Source organism: Drosophila miranda (genome assembly GCF_003369915.1).
Source record: "Drosophila miranda strain MSH22 chromosome Y unlocalized genomic scaffold, D.miranda_PacBio2.1 Contig_Y2_pilon, whole genome shotgun sequence".
Lineage (NCBI taxonomy): Eukaryota > Metazoa > Arthropoda > Insecta > Diptera > Drosophilidae > Drosophila > Drosophila miranda.
In genome coordinates this window covers 29,480,832-29,503,337 of record NW_022881614.1, presented here as the reverse complement: position 1 = coordinate 29,503,337, position 22,506 = coordinate 29,480,832, and the positions used below count along the sequence as shown (strand labels likewise).

The following is a 22,506-nucleotide window of genomic DNA, read 5'->3' as shown; positions in this document are numbered from 1 at the left end:
CACCCGACCGGAACCCTTTGCGGAGACTTTCAACAGTTGCCTCAGGGAGGGAACATTCCCAAAACGATGGAAGAGGCAGCGTCTAATTCTGCTGCCCAAAGGCAACAAGCCAGCAGACGATCCATCGGCGTACAGACCAATCTGCCTGTTGGACACGGTGGGCAAGCTGCTTGAAAGAGTGCTGTACAACAGGCTTCTAGAGTTCGTGGAGGAAACAGAAGCACTCTCAGAGGCGCAATATGGATTCCGGAAATCCCGCTCGACCATGGACGCCATCATGGCGGTAGTTAGCATCGCAGCGAAGGCCATAGAAGGAACAAGATGGAGGTGGGGCACCAAGGAGTACTGTGCCATCGTGACGCTGGACATCCGAAACGCTTTCAACTCGGCCAACTGGTCAAGGATCGAGACGGCGTTGTACCGAATCGGGGTACCGGTATACCTTCTGAGGATGATCTCCAGTTACTTCTCAGACAGGGTGCAGGGCTACGAGACGGACCAAGGAGAGATAGCGTACGAGGTTACGGCAGGAGTCCCGCAAGGATCAGTCTTGGGGCCGCTCCTGTGGAACCTCATGTACGACAGCGTGCTCAGACTGCAGCTACCCCCAGGTTGTCAGCGAAACCGATTAGCTTAACCTGGCCCTAGTCGTTGTAGCTAAGGAGGTCCAGAAAGAAGAATTGGTAGCCAATACAGCTATTGATCTAATTTCTGGATGGATGCGGAAAGCCGGTCTGGATCTGGCTGGCCACAAGACGGAAGCAGTCCTCATCACGAGCAGGAAGAAGACGGAGTACGCCACAGTGCGAGTAGGAGCAGACCTGATAAAATCGCAAGACTCCATCAAGTATTTGGGAGTGATGTTGGACAACCGCCTAACCTTCCGCTCGCATGTGGAGTATGCTAGCCAGAAGGCAGCGAGAATGCAAGGAGCTCTCTCCCGCATGCTTCCAAATGTTGGTGGACCAAGGACTGGATGCCGAAGACTGATGGCAAGCGTAGTGTCCTCCATCCTTCTCTACGCAGCGCCAATCTGGGCGGCAGCGGTCATAAACAACCAAAGCCTGCGAAGGAAGTTAGCTGCTCCATACAGGCTAGCCGCGCTGAGGGTCATCTCGGCTTACAGGACTGTGTCCGAGGACGCAGCACTAGTCCTAGCGGGTATGATACCCGTGGACATACTGGCCAGGGAGATGAAAATAGTGTACGAAAAGAGTACGGCGCAGGGAACCATAGGCGGCACGGCGGCCATCCGCAATACAGCGCGACAGGCCTCCATCGAAACATGGCAGGAACGGTGGAATCAGAGCGTCAAAGGGAGGTGGACGCATAAATTGATCAGTAGCGCGAAGGAGTGGATCGGAAGGAGCAGAGGCAACGCGGACTACCACATTACGCAATTCCTAACCGCGCATGGGGGCTATCGTAGCTACCTATATAAGTATATACACGATACCAGCCCATACTGCCCTACGTGCCCAACCGCAATCGAAGACTCGGAGCATGCCCTCTACGGCTGTAAGAGATACGCAGCATGGACGGAGAATATCCCCCCAGCAGAGTTGCTGGTTAGCTTTATGACAGCATCGGAGGATAACTATATATACGTGTACCGTCTCATCAAGCGCATCCAGGATGACCTGAGACGATGCGAGAAAGAGCGGCATGTAGCGGCCTAGAATAGGCCCCCCCTCCCCACGAAGCAATACCTAACGGTGATCCCGCGGGGGAAGAGGTGTGTATGTGTGTGGGGTGGTTTTAGTACGTATGACTTGACTAGAGCAAGGAATCGTGCATGCCAATGGCACGGGTCATTGGTATCTCATGAAGATTTCCACTCCTCATTGGCGCATCCATGAAAAAAAAAAAAAAACACACACACACACACACTCATACAGCACAAACCCTGATACATCAAAATACCCTCTAATATACAAAGAGCAACTCAACGCACAGAAAGGATGCTATTTGTATAGATGTCTTTGGCGCATTTCAAAGGCCGCAGCTTCAAAAGCCCCGAAAATGACCTTTGTGTGCGGCAGGAGCTGTGGCCAGCCATAAAAGAAGACACTAAATAGTAATTTACTAAATTAGTTTGTTCTTCTAATTACCGGCAAGCCGAGCAAACCCAAGGCAGCGAACCAGAGCTCTTTCCACTCCTTCGACCTCATCCCACTGCTGCTTTCACTGCCGCTACTGCCCTTTGCGGGCCATTACAAATTTCTTAATTACTCTAAAAGGATTTCAATTAGGGTTTGAAATCGCATTAGGAATAAATTAAAATGTGTGCGCCACATCATAACATATAATAATAATAATATAATATATATAAGTAATAATGATATTCATAAATAATGATGCTGTTAATGGGAATCGTATATGGAAAAAAACATCGCATTCAACACAGTGTCACCAAAATGCAATTACTAAATATTCGAATAATCTGTCCGCCCAGACTGATGGCGAAGCTGACTTTTTTCCAATTAAAATATGCATCAATGTGAGCGAACCAATTAATCAAGATATATTTCATTACAAATGCAATAGGTAAACTAATTTTGTGTGGCTTTTAACGCCCGTTCCATTGCATGCATTTGAAATTTAGCTCAACAAATGAATCATTGTCAAGCAGATAGCTGCAATAATTACCAGAGACCAAAAATCAAATGCCCTAATAAATATTTTTGATTGATTAGAAATTTCATTTGGATGTACATACATATGTAATAATATACACGTGTATATAACGCTATATAGCAAATTCGCATTAACAATAATTAGAATTAGTATACCTGTACATTTGCAATACGTAGTTTTTTCTCAACTTAGTATTTTTTTGCAAAACAATATTGGAGCCAGATCCCAATATTTTTGAATAATTTATTCAGCCACTAAAGCGAGGAGCAGTCAAGCAGTCAGCTTTTAGAGCTATACAATTTACACACGGTGTGTAAAATAGATAATTAGACTGATCCCGAGAATCAGACCTTTGTATTAGCTCCGACCAATGACAAATTCGTAGAGTCACGCGAAGTGACAATAAAAATCTACCTATAAATATGGGATGCACGGCCGGAGACGGAGACATAAGCAAAGTAAACAACCAAGGAGAATGAGGACTACTCTGGCATTGACGCTGCTGTTCGGCTGCCTAACAGCGAGCTTTGTGGTGAGTGGAACTGTGGTTGGAAGTGGAAGGCGACTGAGATTATTCTTCTCCAGAAAGCGACGGATGTGAAGAATCCTGAAGAAACTATGAAAAAATGCGTGACCGATTTGGGAGTGACTGAGCAGGACGTTTTCGATCTGAAGCTGGGCAAGGTGAAGCCGGCAGACGTCAAGGACAACGTGAAGTGTACCGCACAGTGCGTGATGGTGGCAAGTGGATATATGGATGTGAAAGGAAACCTGCTGAAGGACAAGATCAAGAAGCAATACGCTGACCATCCCCAAAAGGATGTAATTAATAAGGCCCTGGAGGTCTGTGGAGGCGTAAAGGGAGCCAATGCCTGCGACACCGCTTTCCAAATCGTCTACTGCGTCCAGACCCATGGCTACTCATTCCAATAAGACACTGTTGCCAAAAACCAAATACAATTATAGAACCAAAAACATAAAAATTCAAAAACTGGCATAATATTCCAGTAGAATTTTGTTGCAAAAGAGCATAAACAATAATAGCAGCTATTCATGTTAATATACAATCATTAGTTAGCAAAATATCTCTTAAGAGGAGGCATAATAAAGAATTTCAAAACTACTACTACTTGTTTAAAGATGCGTCTCCATATTCTTGAAAAATTAATGAACAATATACACGCTGGTTAAAATATATAATACTTTTTACAAATCCCGGAAATCAGACCGGCGCGTGATCGATGCATCGATTCGGCTCGGATAATGTGAAACAAAAGGCTTGGCGAATTCCGATAGTCACGTGAAGTTCAGCGCTAGCTATATAAGGCCAGGTCGAGCGAAAAGATCAGAGAACTGAAGAAACAAGAAGAATGAAGACTTCGCTGGCATTGACTGTGCTGCTCGGTTGCCTAACAGCGCACTTTGTGGTGAATGGATGGGGTGTGAAGGAAATTAACTATGGAAGGCTTCTTAGGAGGTTACATCTTAACTGCAATGCTTAGAACGGGGTAGATGAAAATGGTCATGCAGACCTCGATAAATTAGTACGCGGCAAGGAGAATCCACCCGAGACCACGGACAAGATCAAGTGTGCCGCAATGTGCGTGCTCCTGGTAAATGGAATAATCTATTCGAATGGTACTGTGGCGCCCATTTCTAAGAAAGATAAGCATTCACCGGCTTTGGCGGAGTGTGCAAGTCGTCAGAAGAAAGCTTCAAATGCCTGCGACAGTGCCTACCAGCTCTTCGACTTCTGGGTAGGACCTAATCTCCTTAAATATGAACTATTGTAGTTCAATTAAAGCATATTCATATATATTACATATGTATTAAATATATAAAGCATATGTTTGATTGACATGGTAAGGCTCTGGAGGTTTGCGGAGGCGTAAATGGAACAAATGCCTGCGACACCGCTTTCCTGATAGTCCACTCAATCCAATAAGACACGATTGTTAAAACAAAATGCAATTGTAGAACCAAAAACATAAAAATTCAAACACTGGTATAACATTCCAATACGAATTTTTTGTCATTATTTAACAAAGTATCTCTTAGGAGAAGGCGTATATAAATATTTTTAAAGCTACCACTACTTGTTTGAAGATGTGTTTGCATCATAGCTCGCAAATAACTGTTGACACTTTCGGCGTGTCTGATAAAAACCTCTCATTGACGGACACATTGAGAAAATGGACTGAAAAGACCCGATCAAATCTGTTTTTGCTCAACTCGATCTTCGCTCAAGAAAAGACCGATTTTTTCACTTCTCTTTTGTTCCTGTTTTTCACTGAGCATCTTGTCGCGAGTAAACGAACAAAGTGTCTTTTGCGTATGTATGCGTGCTTGTACGTGTGATGCTTATGGCAACTATCAATTTTTGTGAATTCTATACGGTTTGACTATTGGAGCTTAAAATGAATCGTGAAAAGCAAAACGAAAATGTTCGTTTGCCAATTTTGCAAATAAATATACATATTACAATACAATAGCCCAAAAGATGCGGAAAACATGAATAAATAAACATATACACGAAAAAAAAAAAACTAAAAACACTTTACTCAGACACTTTTTTGGTTCTGCTCATCTAAAGACACTTTTGCTGTGAGCGCTTGACCAAAGTGTCTTTCTAAGTTGTTATTGTGAGACACGATCGTGTGTCGGGCTCACCCGAAAACCCGAAACACATAACACAAGCGAAGAGACAAAAAGTGTTCTGCTCAGTGAGAGACCGTGTCTTCGTGGTCTTTTTCGGTTTTGTCAGTGACGAGACAGCAAAGGGAAAAAGTGTTGACCGTCGTTTGCGAGCTATGATATAAATACATACATATCCCTGAATACCCAAGAAAAGCTTAAAGATAACACATATTAGAAAGCGAAAAAAACCCCTAGGCGGAACATGGTCTCCGAGGACCATTAGCTCAGTTGGTTAGAGCGTCGTGCTAATAACGCGAAGGTCGCGGGTTCGATCCCCTCATGGGCCAGGAATTATTTTCCTCTATTTTTTCGTCTTTTATTTTTGTGTTTGGCTGGTATTCCTTTTGGTATTATTCAAGCCACTTTCCACTTTCTAGCCGTAAACGAAAATGAAATTGTGCAGCAAAATTGTCGAAAACGACCGACCAGTCTCACTCGATCACTTCCAAACTGGCGTTTGTTTGTGCTGGACCCACAAAATAGATTTGCCGCAATGTAATTGAGTATTTGTATTCAATTAAGACTTATTTCAATATTTGCATAAATGATGCTGGACCAAAGCGCCAGACAAACCACAGACAGAAGAGCCAAACCGAATAGAGTCGAGTGGAGTGGAGTGGATTGGAGTTGAGTGGAATGGAATGGAGTGCCGTGGAGTCTAGTCCTCAAGCGTGTATAAATCCCTCATATGTTCGGGCATAATTTGGTGAAACGAAACTTAAACAAACAACTGGAGAGAGTAGGAAGACAGCTAGAGTCCAGTGGTCAGATCCGTCGCTCCGGTGTGGGTGCCATGTGTGCCAACTGTCTGATTTTGACAGCCCGCATAAAGCGACCAAGGGACGCAGATGAAAAAGGTCCCCATGATGACACGATGCCTGGGTAAACACTCGTGGAAAGGTCCAGCTAAATGCATTACCGTCTGACTACCCACCGGCCCCGGCCACCGGCCATTCGAAGTCCTTTGCCCCCTTCCCCATTTGGCGACAAAAACTGCCACAAATATTAATTTTTATTATTCAAACATTGCTTTAATTACATTATTTTTGCGTATGGCCCGCGAACAAACCAGCTCCGCACCGCAATGCACTGCACGGCACCCACTTGGACATGTGTGGCAAGCTCTTCAGCTGCATTCTGTCGTTTCCACAGCCTCCGCTTGCCCATCACTCTGATCAATCACTGGAAAATTGGATTTTCATGTGTGCGTCCGGGCTGCCGTTCTGGTGAAGGGGGCCGGGCCTCGGCGGCGCCTGTGCCTTGTGGTGATGAAAATCTGTCGGGTCGGTGCTACTCGCTTCATGTTTGACAAGCACAAACAGAAACTTAATCAGACTCCATGGATTGGTCAATAAATTTTAAACACAAATCAAGTGTTAACTGGGGGTTTAATTGTGGCTTGTGCGACGAGTACAAAGAAGAGAGGAATACAAATTTGAGATCAGAAAAAATACAGGTTTACGATTGAATTCCAGGCCATATTTGACTAAGGTGAAAAAACAATGTTTTTATCAAAAGCTGAATGGTTTAAAAAAAATATATTTTTGATTTTACTTTCAGTACATTGCATATGCAAGATTTTTATACCCGATACTCAAAACGAGTATTGGGGTATATTAGATTTGTGGTAAAAGTGGATGTGTGTAAAGTCCAGAAGGAAAGTTTTCCGACCCCATAAAGTATATATATTCTTGATCAGCATCAATAGCCGAGTCGATTGAGCCATGTCTGTCCGTCCGTCTGTCCGTCCGTCTGTCCGTCTCAGAACCTATAAGAGACAGAGCAACCAAATTTGGTATCCACACTCCTGTGATATCGGACCTTGACCGTTTCGTGTCCAAATTTCGCCACACCCCCTTCCGCCAACGAAAAGGACGAAAATCTGGGGCATCCACAAATCTCAGAGACTATTAAGGCTAGAGTAACCAAATTTGGTATCCGCACTTCTGTTAGATCTCACTATAAAACGTATATCTCAGAATTTCGCCCCACCCCCTTCCGCCCCCACAAAAGACGAAAATCTGTTGCATCCACAATATTGCAGATTCGAGAAAACTAAAAACGCAGAATCATAGATAATGACCATATCTATCAGACTGCTGAATCTGGATCAGATCGGATCATTTTTATACCCAAAAGGAACAAATCAATTTGCACTGGCTACGCAGCGCCCGACGTCACGCTCAGACTGATTTTCTGTCTCTCTCGCACGCACTCTTTGTCGTGTCGCTTAATATTAGCTGCGTCTGCCGGAGGAGAGCCATACTGACTAAGTATCGGGTATAACTGTAGAGTTGCGGTGTCCGCAGCAACTCACAACGTTCCCCCTCGTTTCTATCTGCATAGCTGTATTGGTAAAATAAGAAATAAAATATGGAAAAGGAAATGTGTATGTACATTCCGGGAAATTTCCAATGTGTTTGTTAATGATTAAAGATAACTTTACTTAATGGTTGCATATCTACGCCAATAGTACATACTATCTTACATGAAATTTAAATGCAATTAAATCATTCACCTCGAGTTTTTTTAAGGGAAGAAAGTTTCAATCGGCTAATAGCATTTCTAACAAAATCAAAAAAAATAACCACAAATGTCACCCAATGCCGTGGCCCAACGTGGGATTCTAACACTCGGCAGCTGCGAATGACTGCGTCAAAACCCAATCCAGTCGGAACCCTTTGCTGTCCCAACCATTTGGCAATCAATAGAAACACGTTCGGTCATATGGAGGGACCCAGAGAAAGGAGGGAAGGTGCCCAGTTTATTTTTTGCCCGGCCATTCATCGAATTCGTTGGATCCGGATTCTGGGCTGACGGAAATTCGATTTATTTTCATCAATATTCAATGTCATTGCAACATCTTCGTGGGCAAACCCAAAAGCGTACATCAGGCATGTCACTCGAAAACCACCAGCAGCAACCAAAAGGAACCACCAGAGTGAGGGATGGTATCCCTGCCGGGCTCCATGGAAATGGACTTTGTGGCTTGAAACTTTTTGTGGGGATTCGCTATTAAAATTTGATGTGCATGTTGTTGTCTCGTTGTCGCAGGTGCACGTGTCACAGGAGTGATCCTATGGACCCATGGACCTGTCCCACCTGCAGCCCCTGCCATGCGGGGCAGTCTGGCGCAGTTGTGGCCATTCGCACTTGATGCGCTCTCTGCGCTGCCATTGCATATTTAAACAAATTTATTTGCAATTTAGTGTTTGCGGTTGGTGCACCCAACCCCGGAGTGTGGGACTGGATGGTTCGCAGCACATTCGAAGCGCTCTTTTAAGTGGCGCGAAAATTAATTAAAATTTTTGAAATTGATTGACAAATATGTCAGTTTGATTGGCAACTCTCTGGCGTGGCTGCACATTATTTGTTTAATTTTCCATTTCAGTATTTTCAAAATGTTCGCTGCAGCTGAGTCCCCAATTATTAATAGCATGTACCTGGCTGGTGGATTGAAGTCTGCCGACTTTAAAACTTTCTCTTTAGCAGCCCTAAAATGTAGCACCTTCGGGGGCTGCCTGTCAGAAATCTCGCCACTCGTGGAAATGCAAACAGAATCGAGAAAAATCAACAAGAGAAGGTGCTGGACGCGTGGTCTCACAGTCATATCTGTGGAAGTGGGAAAAACGCAAAGCCGGCATCGGCGGATGTGTGGGCGGGAGCGAGCTTCGAGTCCGCGAAGTTTGTGGCTGCATGCAACGCAGCGATAAGGGCATGGCAGAGAGTAAATACATAATCCACGTGAGTCGGTGGCCGGCGAATGCGACGTGACACGCATTGTGTACAAGAGAGAGACTTAATGGTTACTACCTAACCCTGCTTGGCATCTGTCTGCAGATTTAAGATTTTTTACTAAAACGTTTTAATAGCAAAGCTCTGGGTCTTCTCTATAGTTTTCTATAAAGGATATTGCGGGAGACCATTTTCAAAGTTTGTGTTATTCTGTATCCCTCGTGATACAAAAAAAAAGAGCCGAAAACGAACAGTTTCATATAGCAGAGCAAGGTTTCGATCCTCGGACCTCTGGGTTATGGGCCCAGCACGCTTCCACTGCGCCACTCTGCTAGCTGATGTCGCAGCGCGAAAAAGGCTCTGTTGTCTGAAACTTTTATAACCAAAATTATTCTTAAATCTAGAAAATAAAACAGATTTGATTCAACTTAATCAAATTAAAAACCGAAATAACCTAAAAATTAAAGCCAATCAACTTTAAGCAATAATTGTGTTTAATTTGTACTTTTTGCACCCATCTTTTAATTTAACGATTTTGTCGAAACGCGAACCAACTAGCAGAGTGGCGCAGCGGAAGCGCGCTGGACGCATAACCCAGAGGTCCGGGGATCGAAACCTTGTTCTGCTAATTGACTGGTGTGGGGTGCAATTCGTACTTTTTTATGCATAATAACATAAAACATAGAATAAAACGAGGGGAACGTTGTGAGTTGCTGCGGAGACCGCAACTCTACAGTTATACCCGATACTAAGTCAATATGGCTCTCCTCCGGCAGACGCCGCTAATATTAAACGACACGACAAAGAGTGCGTGCGAGAGAGACAGAAAATCAGTCTGAGCGTGACGTCGGGCGCTGCGTAGCCACCGCAAATTGATTTGTTCCTATTGGCTATAAAAATGATCTGATCTGACCCAGATTCAGCAATCTGATAGATATGGTCATTATCTATGATTCTGCGTTTTTAGTTTTCTCGAATGTGCAATATTGTGGATGCAACAGATTTTCGTCCTTTGTGTGGGCGACAAGGGGTTGGGCGAAGTTTTGAGATACACGTTTTATAGTGAGATCTAACAGAAGTGCGGATACCAAATTTGGTTACTCTAGCCTTAATAGTCTCTGAGATTTGTGGATGCCCCAGATTTTCGTCCTCTGCGGGGCGGAAGGGGGTGTGGCGAAATTTGGACACGAAACGGTCAAGGTCCGATATCACAGCAGTGTGGATACCAAATTTGGTTGCTCTGGCTCTTATAGGTTCTGAGATCCTTGAACTCATATTTTGCAATTGGCAAAGCCGACCATGAAACCTGTGTGTTAGAGAGAGACAGAGCGAGAAAGAATGAAATTGTTTTCTTGATTCTGGCTGTAATAATTATACGATCTGGTTGAGATTTTACACTCTAGAACATATAGTCATCCTCTACGATTCTGCGTTTTTGGTTTTGTCGTATCTTTAAAAATGTGGATGCCACAGATTTTCGTCTTTTGTGGGGGCGGAAGTGGGCGGGGCGAAGTTTTGAAATATTTTTGTAGCAGTGACATATCACAGAAGTCTGGATCCAAAACATCGTTGCTCTAGCTCTTATAGTCTTTGAGCACTAGGCGCTGAAGGGGACGGACGGACGGACGGACGGACGGACGGACGGACAGACGGACAGACAGACAGGGCTCAATCGACTCGGCTATTGATGCTGATCAAGAATATATATACTTTATGGGGTCGGAAACGATTCCTTCTGGACGTTACACACATCCACTTTTACCACAAATCTAATATACCCCAATACTCATTTTGAGTATCGGGTATAACGAGGGGGAACGTTGTGAGTTGCTGCGGACACCGCAACTCTACGGTTATACCCGATACTAAGTCAGTATGGCTCTCCTCCGGCAGAAGCCGCTAATATTAAACGACACGACAAAGAGTGCGTGCGAGAGAGACAGAAAATCAGTCTGAGCGTGACGTCGGGCGCTGCGTAGCCACCGCAAATTGATTTGTTCCTATTGGCTATAAAAATGATCTGATCTGACCCAGATTCAGCAATCTGATAGATATGGTCATTATCTATGATTCTGCGTTTTTAGTTTTCTCGAATGTGCAATATTGTGGATGCAACAGATTTTCGTCCTTTGTGTGGGCGGAAGGGGGTGGGGCGAAATTTTGAGATACACGTTTTATAGTTAGATCTAACAGGAGTGCGGATACCAAATTTGGTTACTCTGAGTCTCTGAGATCTAGGCGCTAATGTTTTACTCTAAGCAAAGCCGCCTATGCTACGTGTGTGTTAGAGAGAGACAGGGCGAGAAAAAATGAAATTGTTTTCTTGATGCTGGCTATAATAATTATACGAACTGGTTCAGATTTTGCACTCTAGAAGATATAGTCATCTTTTACGATTCTACGTTTTTGATTTTATCGTATCTTTATAAATGAGGAAACCACAGATTTTCGTCCTTTGTGGGGGCGGAAGTGGGCGGGGCGAAGTTTTGAAATAATTTTTGTACCAGTGACATATCACAGAAGTCTGGATCCAAAACATCGTTGCTCTAGCTCTTATAGTCTTTGAGCACTAGGCGCTGAAGGGGACGGACAGACGGACAGACGGACGGACGGACAGACAGACAGGGCTCAATCGACTCGGCTATTGATGCTGATCAAGAATATATATACTTTATGGGGTCGGAAACGATTCCTTCTGGACGTTACACACATCCACTTTTACCACAAATGTAATATACCCCAATACTCATTTTGAGTATCGGGTATAAATAGAATAGAACAAAAAAATATTGATATAATATTTATAATGAGAAATTAAAGCTCGTCTATATCGCAGACCCAGGAAGAAAGAGCAAACACTGTTGTGGAGATAATGTTTTTTATCCCCAATCGGCCGACTTATTATTTCGAATTAAATAAAACTCGGCGCAGAAATAAATTTACGATATGTTCTTTAATGCGTGACATCCAAATTGCAAGTGTGGCTTGCCTGCCCTTTGCATTGCCGCTCCGATCGCTAAGCGCAGCTTCGCTCGGCCGACGTCGGTAGGCAGACGCAAAGCGGAGATAGCGAAGAGCGAGCTGGCAGAGAGCGTTTAGCAGGGCAAGCAAGCGCAAAGCTTTAACAAACAAATGAGTGACATAGACATAAGTAACAAACAAAATAAGCGGCTGAGGGCCAAGAATTAGGTGCTATTTGGCAAGCAGCTAATCGGCTGGGTTCTGCTCCGAACATTCACCCCCCGTTGGAAGGCAAAGGCTTTCAACAGATCCATCCTGAAGGGGCAGAACCGCTATTTTTCCAACGGCCCTCTTGAGGATGCTTGCTTGGGCGCAGCTGACGGCTACGCTGGGATGATCGTCGAACGCAGCAATCGGCGCTTTTTTACGAAGGCGGCTTGTCGTGATTACGTCTTGATCATCGGGAACCTCTGTAATTGCATAGAATGGCAGGAAATTTGGCAATGTAGAATTGTTGAAAGTTGAATTTCATTTAGCGTGGATATGTAGGTTTTTAATATATGGAAAAGTTCGCGCTGCAGTTCCTGATTCTCCGAGCGCAGTTTTTCCACTTGCACCTGGCACTCGAGCAGCTGCTTCCTGCATTGCTGCTCTAAGTTTTGGTACTCCAGCGTTGTGGGTCAAAAATCGTCAATAGAGATGCACGAGGAATTTTCAAAAGCGGCTAAAGCTGCACGCTTATTCTCCGAGCTATCAATGCTTCCTGATACTATCCAACCAAGTTTAGTCTCCTGCAATGTTGGCAATTGGGCTGATAGTCGAATCTGTCCGACGCACATTAAATCGAAGAACAAACCAGAACCTTTCAACAGATCGATACGTTGGGGCTTGGAGAAATTAGGATCAGCTAGTTTTAGATTATTCGGCATTGGCCAATCCTTTGCGTCTACACCGAAGTTAGGCTGCATTTCCGTAATTGAGTTGGTGACAATTGCAGCGAAGGAAGCTCGATAGCTTGCGTCCTGGGATTGTACAACTAAATGTACAGACTTGCTCGAAGGTAGAATGGAATCTCCGATACCAGAGATGTGAACATAAGACGAGCGATGATCCAACTGCAACTGATCAGCAAGTCTAGATGTTACAAAGTTTGCCTGTGATGCAGAATCCAAAATGGCACGATATGGGATAAGTGCTCCATAACGATCTGTTACATGGACGAGGGCAGTAGGTAGCAACACGTTCTGGCTAGGCTGAGATTTCTGGATCGATTCCTCGGCCGGTGAAGAGGAAGATGAAGCACCAGTTCCCGATGGAATGTGGAGTAGCGTGTGATGTTTGGCCTGGCACTGCCTGCAAAGTCCTGACCTGCACCTCTGCAATTCATGGCCTTTGTTGAGGCAGTTCAAACACAAGCGGCTCTTCTTTGCTTCTTTGTATCGTTCAAACGCAGAGAGATTCAGGAATGCCTGACATCTAGATATGTAATGCTCGGAGGAATTGCAATGGTTACATATGGGGTTAGGATGGTCGTTACTGGAGGTGATAAGGGTGACAGGTTTGTCTTCTCCCACCTGTTGACTAGGACTTGTTGCCATGGCTGATCCCAAATTCTCCAGCATCCGACATCTCGCTTCCAAAAATGAGGCCATGCTTGACCACCGAGGCAATCCTGACGTCGGCAAGTTCTCTTCCCATTTCTCCTTTGTTTTGTGGTCCAGTTTCGTGCCTATGATGAAGATCAGCAACCCATCCGAAATCTCCTGCGGGGTCGCCAAGGTCTGAAGTGCACGCAAGTGCGAATTGATTTTGTCGCTGAGCGCGCGCAAGCCCTTCTCCACCCCTTGCAGCCCGAAAATAGCCTTGACGTGTGCCTGAAAATGTAACAGTTTATTATCGAATCGCAACATTAGCAAATTCAACGCCTTCTCGTAATTCTCCTCAGAAAGTTCCAAGGAACGAATCGTATCCAGCGCAGCACCATCTAGACATCCACGAAGATATTGGAATTTTTCGATGATTGGTATACGATGGTCTTTGTGCACCATTGTCGAGAACATCGAGTGGAATTCTGGCCAATCCATGTAGTTCCCCCCGAATCGCGGAAGCTGCAACTCGGGCATTCGAGAACGGCCTATACTATTATAGGCGAACAACGACGAATTCCCCTCGAGAGTATGCCGAGCCGTTGAATTGGCAACATTTACCGTGCGAGCAGCCATCAACTCCCGCGACAGCCTGGACCTAACCTTGACATAAACATTCGAAAAGTCCAGCCGGGCATCATGGGCTAACTGCAGGAAATCCAGCCTTTCAAGGCTCGTTTGAGCGGCATCGAAATCCGCATTCATTCGCTGGATCTGCTCTAAGCGAGCTTGAAGTTCTGCCTCATCTAACTCGGCAAGCTCTTCCTTGGTGAGAAAGCGATCCATGGCCTTTAGTTGGCGCGCGATGGACTCGGCCTTGTGCTTGTAGAAATCTACATCACTCGGCATTGCTGCGTTCGCGACATTGGTAGGCTCAGGTGCTGCCATGTTGAGGTTTTAAAAGAGTCACTCAGCACGACCGAAAAAGACACCCTGTATACGTATAAACGTGGGAACCGAAAGCAAAGGGATTACAGCTAATGCCTTTAGCTGTGCGGCTGTGCGAGCTGTCCGATTCCGCTTTATACTCCGCTTGTGTGTATTAGTGAGTTCGCTGCACTGCCTACCGCACTGCACTGACCGAATTGTCGCGACAGAGAAATAAATAGCCAGCAAAGCGTGTATGTAGGTGTATGTAAGTGTGTTTTAGCACCGAATTGTGCTTAACCGCCGAAAATTTGCTAGGGCTAACAAATGTCGATCGCGAATGATTATTAATTGACACTGCAACTCAGAGATCACGTCGGGGTCACCAAATTTTATGTGGAGATAATGTTTTTTATCCCCAATCCGCCGACTAATTATTTCGAATTAAATAAAACTCGGCGCAGAAATAAAATTACGATATGTTCTTTAATGCGTGACATCCAAATTGCAAATGTGGCTTGCCTGCCCTTTGCATTGCCGCTCCGATCGCTAAGCGCAGCTTCGCTCGGCCGACGTCGGTAGGCAGACGCAAAGCGGAGATAGCGAAGAGCGAGCTGGCAGAGAGCGTTTAGCAGGGCAAGCAAGCGCAAAGCTTTAACAAACAAATGAGTGACATAGACATAAGTAACAAACAAAATAAGCGGCTGAGGGCCAAGAATTAGGTGCTATTTGGCAAGCAGCTAATCGGCTGGGTTCTGCTCCGAACAACTTTTTTATAACTCGTGCTAAGATTAATAAAAAATTAATATTTAATTAATAAATACCGGTTTTGTTTATATGTGAATGAATGTACATTAGGTATGCAAAGATCAGGACATCAGGATCGGGATATCAATACATATAAAATAATATAATATAACGTAATATTTCAGTCCAGTATTGCAAAAAAAATACTTCCCATACCGGGAGTCGAACCCGGGCCTTCTGGGTGAAAGCCAGATATCCTAGCCACCAGACCATATTGGATATACTCGTGTTTGGTCCAAAACTGCATTTTGTTAGAAATGCCTACGAATTTGTTATTTTTAACCATGTTCCGCCAAATCTGATTCCGCGAAAGGCAGATTAAACCAGTTTTAAAATACAATTTAATGGGAAATTTAGTGGGAAATAAATGATGTATACAATTTAATCTTAAACTACTCGGAACGTTGTGAGTCGAGTCGCAGTCGAGTCGAGTATATCCAATACTCAGTCAGCAGGGCTCATCTCCGCTAGAGATCCACTACGCATTGCACCACGAAGAGTGTGTGAGAAAGAGACAGAAACTTAGTAAACATTGTTAATTAATTTGTTCTTTCTGGCTATAATAATACTCCGATCTGATACTCCAGATTCTGCAATCTACTAGATATGCTCATTCTCTATGATTATGCCTTTTGGTTTTCTCGTATCTTCAAAATTGTGGATGCCACAGATTTTGTCCTTTGTGGGTGCGGAAGGAAGCGTGGCAAATTCAGTGTGATATCACAGGAGTCTGGATACAAAATTTCGTTATAGTCTCTGAGAACTAGGTTTCAAACAAGATGGACAGACAGACATGTCTGATCAAGAATATATGTATGTATATATAAATTATATAACTGCGGTAGCGGATTGTGTTTTTAAAAAGTTTTTATTTTACTTCTAACTTCACTGATATAGATTTAAGTAGAGGGTCACAAAGGATTCCGGGCAAAGGGTTTGTGCGATCTTAATTTTTAGCTCGACTTTGCGGTGTCGCTTCTGGATCAAGACTGACTTCAACTTTCTGATCTTTGCATCGTTGATCCCTTTCGGGAATAGTTTTTCTATAAACATTTCAATTGATTTCGCCATCCCGAGTATTGGATTTCGTCATCCAAAGAGAGAACTGTAAAATGCCTAAAGTGCAGGATCTGCAGAAAGCCGGGAGTGAGATTGTTTATGAGAAGCCGGGTGTGGGCAAACATTGGTTTTCCATTTAGGCGAGTGTCAAAGATTGGGATTGCAGCGGGAGCCCTTGAGATTGTACATCTTAGAAATCAATTAGGCGGAGGCCCAAGATTGAAATTGTTTTCGTTTTGGAAAGCCAAAGATTGTTTACAACTCGTATAAGAGCTCAATAGAATTGGGTACGTTAACTCCCCCCATTCTTAAATGTTTCGTCCCGATACATTTTGAAGTTCTGATAGAGCTCTAATTTCTTCTGACAGTATTTGAATGTTGCTTTCCACTATTTCTTCTGACGGTATTCTTATTGATTTAATAAGTACAAATTTGGTTAATTTATAGCCGAAGTAAAATAACATTATCAATATCAAAATGATTAAGAATAATGTTTTTAATGGTAAGGCCGTATTACCTAATGTTATAAGGGGATTTAAAATGTTAACATTATCAAAAGAAAATTGCTTATCACTCGATTGTATATAATCAACTAATTCAAAATCGCTATATCTATGATGCGATATATATCTTAGAATTTTACCCTTATCATTTATGTGGGTTATTTTATTTATTACAATTGTGTTGTTGAATATAAGGAGATACGATCCTAGCAAAGTAGTATTGTCTACGATATTTTTGCCTGAAACTAATATGGCACCATCCTGAATGATGTCTATTTCTTTGTTTTTTTCCCTTTTTTTAGTGCAGTTGGCTTTAAAGCCATTAAGTAAATTGGTGAAACAGGTCTTCTTTAAATTTATTTGTGCGTAATTGTTAAAAGTTTCACTTTTAAAATTATTCATTAAACAGTATTTCTCCTTACATTCACAAACTTTTTCACTTATAACTAACATTCCATCATTTTGTGAGATCGCTCTTGCATGGTAAAACTTGCAAATATCTTTAATTTGAGGATATTTTATGTAAATGATTATTAAATCAGCATTTGGAATAATTTTAACCGTTGCAATGTCCAGCAGATCAGACAGTTCAACAGGATGTTTTTCATGCTTATAAATGTCCTCTATTTCGTTTTTATTTAAAATTTTTGTATTGAAAATGTTTACTTTTAAGAGGGTTATGGTATCAACTAAATTTAGTAGGTCAAAAGTTATTAATTTTAAACGATGCTTTCTCAGTATCGTTTCTTCATTGAAGATGACATTTTTTAATGAATTTGATAGCAATTCAATTTCTTTGAAAAATTTGGAATTTATTACAAATTGTTTATTATTATTTTCAGTTAATTCATTTACTTTATTTTGTATTTTCAAAAAGTCGTCATGATCAGGGCTGCCTGCTATCCATTTCCAAATGGTACCTAATTCATTTATTCCCCTTTCACTCCGTTTTGGAACTAATTCTGAAATCATTAATTTTAATAGACTTAAGTCCATTGATATTTCCCACTCATCGTCTGAATTAATTGATTTGTTGACATATTTGGATTCTTTATCAATTATCTCCCTATAAAAACTCAAATTAGTAATATGGAAAAGTTCAGCGTATGTTTCATAAGTGTAAACGTCTCTGTCGTCTTTGAGCAATAGATAGTCACTATGCGTATAGTCAATTACTTCCGAAGTCGTCAATATAACAAAAGTCAGTATTAGTATATTCGCATACATTTTCTGGAGAAAAAACAAAATATTTAATATTTGATGTTATCTTTATGTATAATTCTGTTTCTATTGTTGATTATAATTTTATTCGGTCGATTTTCCTTAACTACCTGCTTTTTGTATCGGGATTGAAGTTTATTTCTTTCCCCGAATTTCTTTTCATAAACTACTTCTCCTATTTTATAATCTTTTTCTCTTCTATCTTTGTTATGTAGCTTAAGCATTTTGGTCTGAGCTTCCTTTAGTAATATTGGATTATGCTTGTGTTCTATTTTGTTATACAATATGTCATATGGCATTTGATTGGTCGTTGAATGTATCGTCAGGTTATATTTCAGTGCCGCCCTTATTATTATTTCTGAATAATCTGTTAGATTTAGTTCATCCTTGATGCACCGCGCTATTTCTGTTAGTGTGGAATGTACCCTTTCTACCTGACCATTTGAGGTGCTGAGTCTGGGATCAGCATAATAAATAGTTAAGTTACTTCTTTGTATGAATGATCTAAATTGTGCTGAAGTAAAGCTTGGTTCGTTGTCAGTCATTAAAGATGTTGCTAACGGAAAGTGTTGCAAAATTTCCATTACCTTATTTTCAATGTTTAATTTACTTTGAATTTCCTTGACCACCAAGTATTTGGAATAAGAATCTATACAAGTTATGAATGTTAGGTTTTGGGCATAGTATATGTCTAAGTGTAATTGATCTCCTTCTTTTGCTGGAATGGGAGCTTCCCCAATTGGAATTTTTACAGGGTGTCTGTGATATTTGTTTTTGTTACAGATCTCACAATTTGTTATATATTCTTTTAATTTTTTGTGCAGGTTTGGCCAATAATACAGCTTAGTTATTTGTTTGTAATTTTCGTCTAGACCTCTATGGGCTCTGCAATGTGTTTCTTCTATAATTATAGCTTTATCTTCTGAATTTACTACATCTTGGAGGAACTTTCTCGTGAAGAGAAATTTATTTATGAAGTTTTCCTTTAGCTTTTTTTGGATAAGGTATAAATCTTCTAAAGTGCAGTGTATTCCTGTGGTTAAGTGAGGCTGAATAAATTCTTTTAAAATGATTAGCAGATTGTCTACCGTATCAAATTCAATAATATGTCGGGTATTTTCATAAACTCTTACTAACTCATGAACTGTGAATCTCCCTTGCGCTAATAGTAGCTGCTGTTTAAATTGGTTTAGAGGCTTGCTAGTCTCTTGAATGACGTTTTCAAAACTACTCTCTGCTGAATGCTGAGTATTTATGTCTGATTCTGAATCTGTCTGGTCGACATCACTATCTGTCATATGATTTATTTTAATCCGAGATAAAGCGTCCGCTACTACGTTAGTTGAGCCTGGCTTATAAATGATTTTTGGTGTGAAACTTTCTATGAAGTAATACCAACGTTTCATTTCAACATTTGGATTTTTTTGCGACATTGCAAAGGACAAAGGTTGGTGATCTGTATGTATTTCAATTCCACTCACTCCGTATAAATTATTTCGCAAATTTGTTAATGCCCATACAATAGCTAATAATTCCTTTTTATTAGTAGCATATAATTGCTCGGTTTTACTTAAAGTTTTAGAAATAAATGTTATGGGATTCCCATCTTGCGACAAAACTGCACCTATTGCTATGTCCGATGCATCTGTGGTTAATGTGAATTTTTTATTGTAATCTGGTTGTTCTAATTCAATATGTGCTATTAAACTGTCCTTTAAATTATTAAATGCTCCCATTGCTGGTTCATCCAGCTGTATTAATGTTTTCTTGGATGCCCTTCGTGAAACTTTCCCATTTACTCCACTCAGATATTTTGTTAATGGTTTGGCTATTGTAGCATAATTTCGGACAAATTTTCTGTAATACCCTGTTAGTCCTAAGAAGCTACGTAGCTCTCTGATATTTTTAGGAATTGGATAAATTTATATTGGCATGGTCTTCTTCGATGATAGATACCATTATCTCTCTGAGATTTTCTAAATTGTCCTCTTTGTAGGTTATTGTGTTATACAATTTCATTTTTTTCAATTCAGAATTTGCATAATTTTGAATGTCGGATATTTCTACGACGGCGCGTTCAGGATTTTTGCATCCCAAACTTTTAAATTGTTCATTGTCGGATAATTCAACGACGGCGTGTTCAGGATTCTTTAATCCCAAACTATTCGAACTTTTAGTGTCGGATAATTCAACGACGGCGTGCTCAGGATATTTTAATCCCAAACTATTAAAACTTTGGATGTCGGATAATTCAACGACGGCGGGTTCAGGATATTTGAATCCCAAACTATTGACGGATAATTCTTCGTCGGCGTGCTCAGGATTTTTTGATCCCAAGCTATATAAACTTCCTTCTACCTTTACTGAATCACTTTTCATTTTTTTTTCTTCTTCAAAATATTTTTATACCCGATACTCAAAATGAGTATTGGGGTATATTAGATTTGTGGTAAAAGTGGATGTGTGTAACGTCCAAAAGGAATCGTTTCCGACCCCTTAAAGTATATATATTCTTGATCAGCATCAATAGCCGAGTCGATTGAGCCCTGTCTGTCCGTCCGTCCGTCCGTACGTCCGTCCGTCCGTCCGTCCCCTTCAGCGCCTAGTGCTCAAAGACTATAAAATCTAGAGCAACGATGTTTTGGATCCAGACTTCTGTGATATGTCACTGCTACAAGAATATTTCAAAACTTCGCCCCGCCCACTTCCGCCCCCACAAAGGACGAAAACTGTGGCATCGACATTAGTAAAAATACGACAAAAAACGTAGAATTGTAGAGAATGACAACATCTTTAAGACAGCGGAATCTGAATTGGATCGTATTATTATTATAGCCAGCATCAAGAAAACAATTTCATTTTTTCTCGCCCTGTCTCTCTCTAACACACACGTAGCATAGGCGGCTTTGCTTAGAGTAAAACATTAGCGCCTAGATCTCAGAGACTACAAAAGCTAGAGCAACCAAATTTGGTATCCACACTCCTAATATATCGGACCGAGACGAGTTTGTTTCAAAATTTCGCCACACCCCCTTCCGCCCCCGCAAAGGAGACAAATTTCGCAAATTTGTTAATGCCCATACAATAGCTAATAATTCCTTTTTATTAGTAGCATATAATTGCTCGGTTTTACTTAAAGTTTTAGAAATAAATGTTATGGGATTCCCATCTTGCGACAAAACTGCACCTATTGCTATGTCCGATGCATCTGTGGTTAATTTGAATTTTTTATTGTAATCTGGTTGTTCTAATTCAATATGTGCTATTTAACTGTCCTTTAAATTATTAAATGCTCCCATTGCTGGTTCATCCAGCTGTATTAATGTTTTCTTGGATGCCCTTCGTGAAACTTTCCCATTTACTCCACTCAGATATTTGGTTAATGGTTTGGCAATTGTAGCATAATTTCGGACAAATTTTCTGTAATACCCTGTTAGTCCTAAGAAGCTACGTAGCTTTTTGATATTTTTAGGAATTGGATAGTTTTGTATTGTGGAGATTTTGTCTGGATCTGTTTTAATGATATTTTGGGAAACAATGTATCCCAGAAATTTGGTTTCCAATTGAAAGAATTTAGACTTTTCTAGGGAAATTTTCATGTTAGCGTTTTGCAATATCTGTATTATATGAATTAGATCTTTATAATGTTGTTCTATAGTTTTTGAAAATATTATTATATCGTCCATATAGACGTGACAAGTTTTCCCAACTTGTTCTCTAAGTATATCGTCCATTGCCCTTTGGAAAATTCTGGGAGCGTTCGTCAATCCCATAGGCATTCTTAGAAATTCATATTTGCCGTTATTTATGGAAAAAGATGTTTTTTCAATATCTGATTCCCTCATTAAAATCTGATAGAAACCTGACTCTAAATCAATGGCCGAGAAATACTTTGCCTTACCTAAATTGGCAAGGATTACTGAAGGATCTTGCATAGGGTATCTATCCGGTATGGTGTTTTCATTAAGTTTCTTAAAGTCTATTACTAATCTATGTTTAGGAGTTCCGTCCTCATTTACTCCCTTCTTTGGTACTACTATTACCGGTGAATTATATGGGCTTTTACTAGGTCTGATTATACCTTCATCTAACATTTTACTTATTTCGTTATTAACGAAATCGTTAACCGAATAAGCATATGGATACTGCTTGCCATATACCGGTCTATCATGTTCAGTGTTAATCTCTCCTTTTATATCCGTTCTGAACGGTAACTGTAAATTTATATTGGCATGGTCTTCTTCGATGATAGATACCATTTTCTCTCTGAGATTTTCTAAATTGTCCTCTTTGTAGGTTATTGTGTTATACAATTTCATTTTTTTCAATTCAGAATTTGCATAATTTTGAATGTCGGATATTTCTACGACGGC

General features: G+C 41.4%; 1 protein-coding gene and 3 non-coding genes across 4 annotated transcripts; 2 read left to right on the top strand and 2 right to left on the bottom strand.

Annotated features, from left to right (window-relative positions):
- The first annotated feature begins 3,058 nt into the window (after window positions 1-3,058).
- On the top strand, window positions 3,059-3,761 carry LOC117193357 (general odorant-binding protein 56h-like). The gene is made up of 2 exons (XM_033398073.1): window positions 3,059-3,169; window positions 3,223-3,761. Exons 1-2 carry the CDS (start codon window positions 3,065-3,067, stop codon window positions 3,568-3,570), a joined length of 453 nt encoding a protein of 150 aa, XP_033253964.1. The 5' UTR covers window positions 3,059-3,064; the 3' UTR covers window positions 3,571-3,761.
- A 1,786-nt stretch (window positions 3,762-5,547) lies between these two features.
- Window positions 5,548-5,621, top strand: Trnai-aau. Its single transcript has one exon. It is a non-coding gene; the product is annotated as a tRNA-Ile (tRNA).
- A 3,709-nt stretch (window positions 5,622-9,330) lies between these two features.
- Trnam-cau lies at window positions 9,331-9,402 on the bottom strand. Its single transcript has one exon. It is a non-coding gene; the product is annotated as a tRNA-Met (tRNA).
- A 6,095-nt stretch (window positions 9,403-15,497) lies between these two features.
- Trnae-uuc lies at window positions 15,498-15,569 on the bottom strand. The gene has a single exon. It is a non-coding gene; the product is annotated as a tRNA-Glu (tRNA).
- Window positions 15,570-22,506: the final 6,937 nt, after the last annotated feature.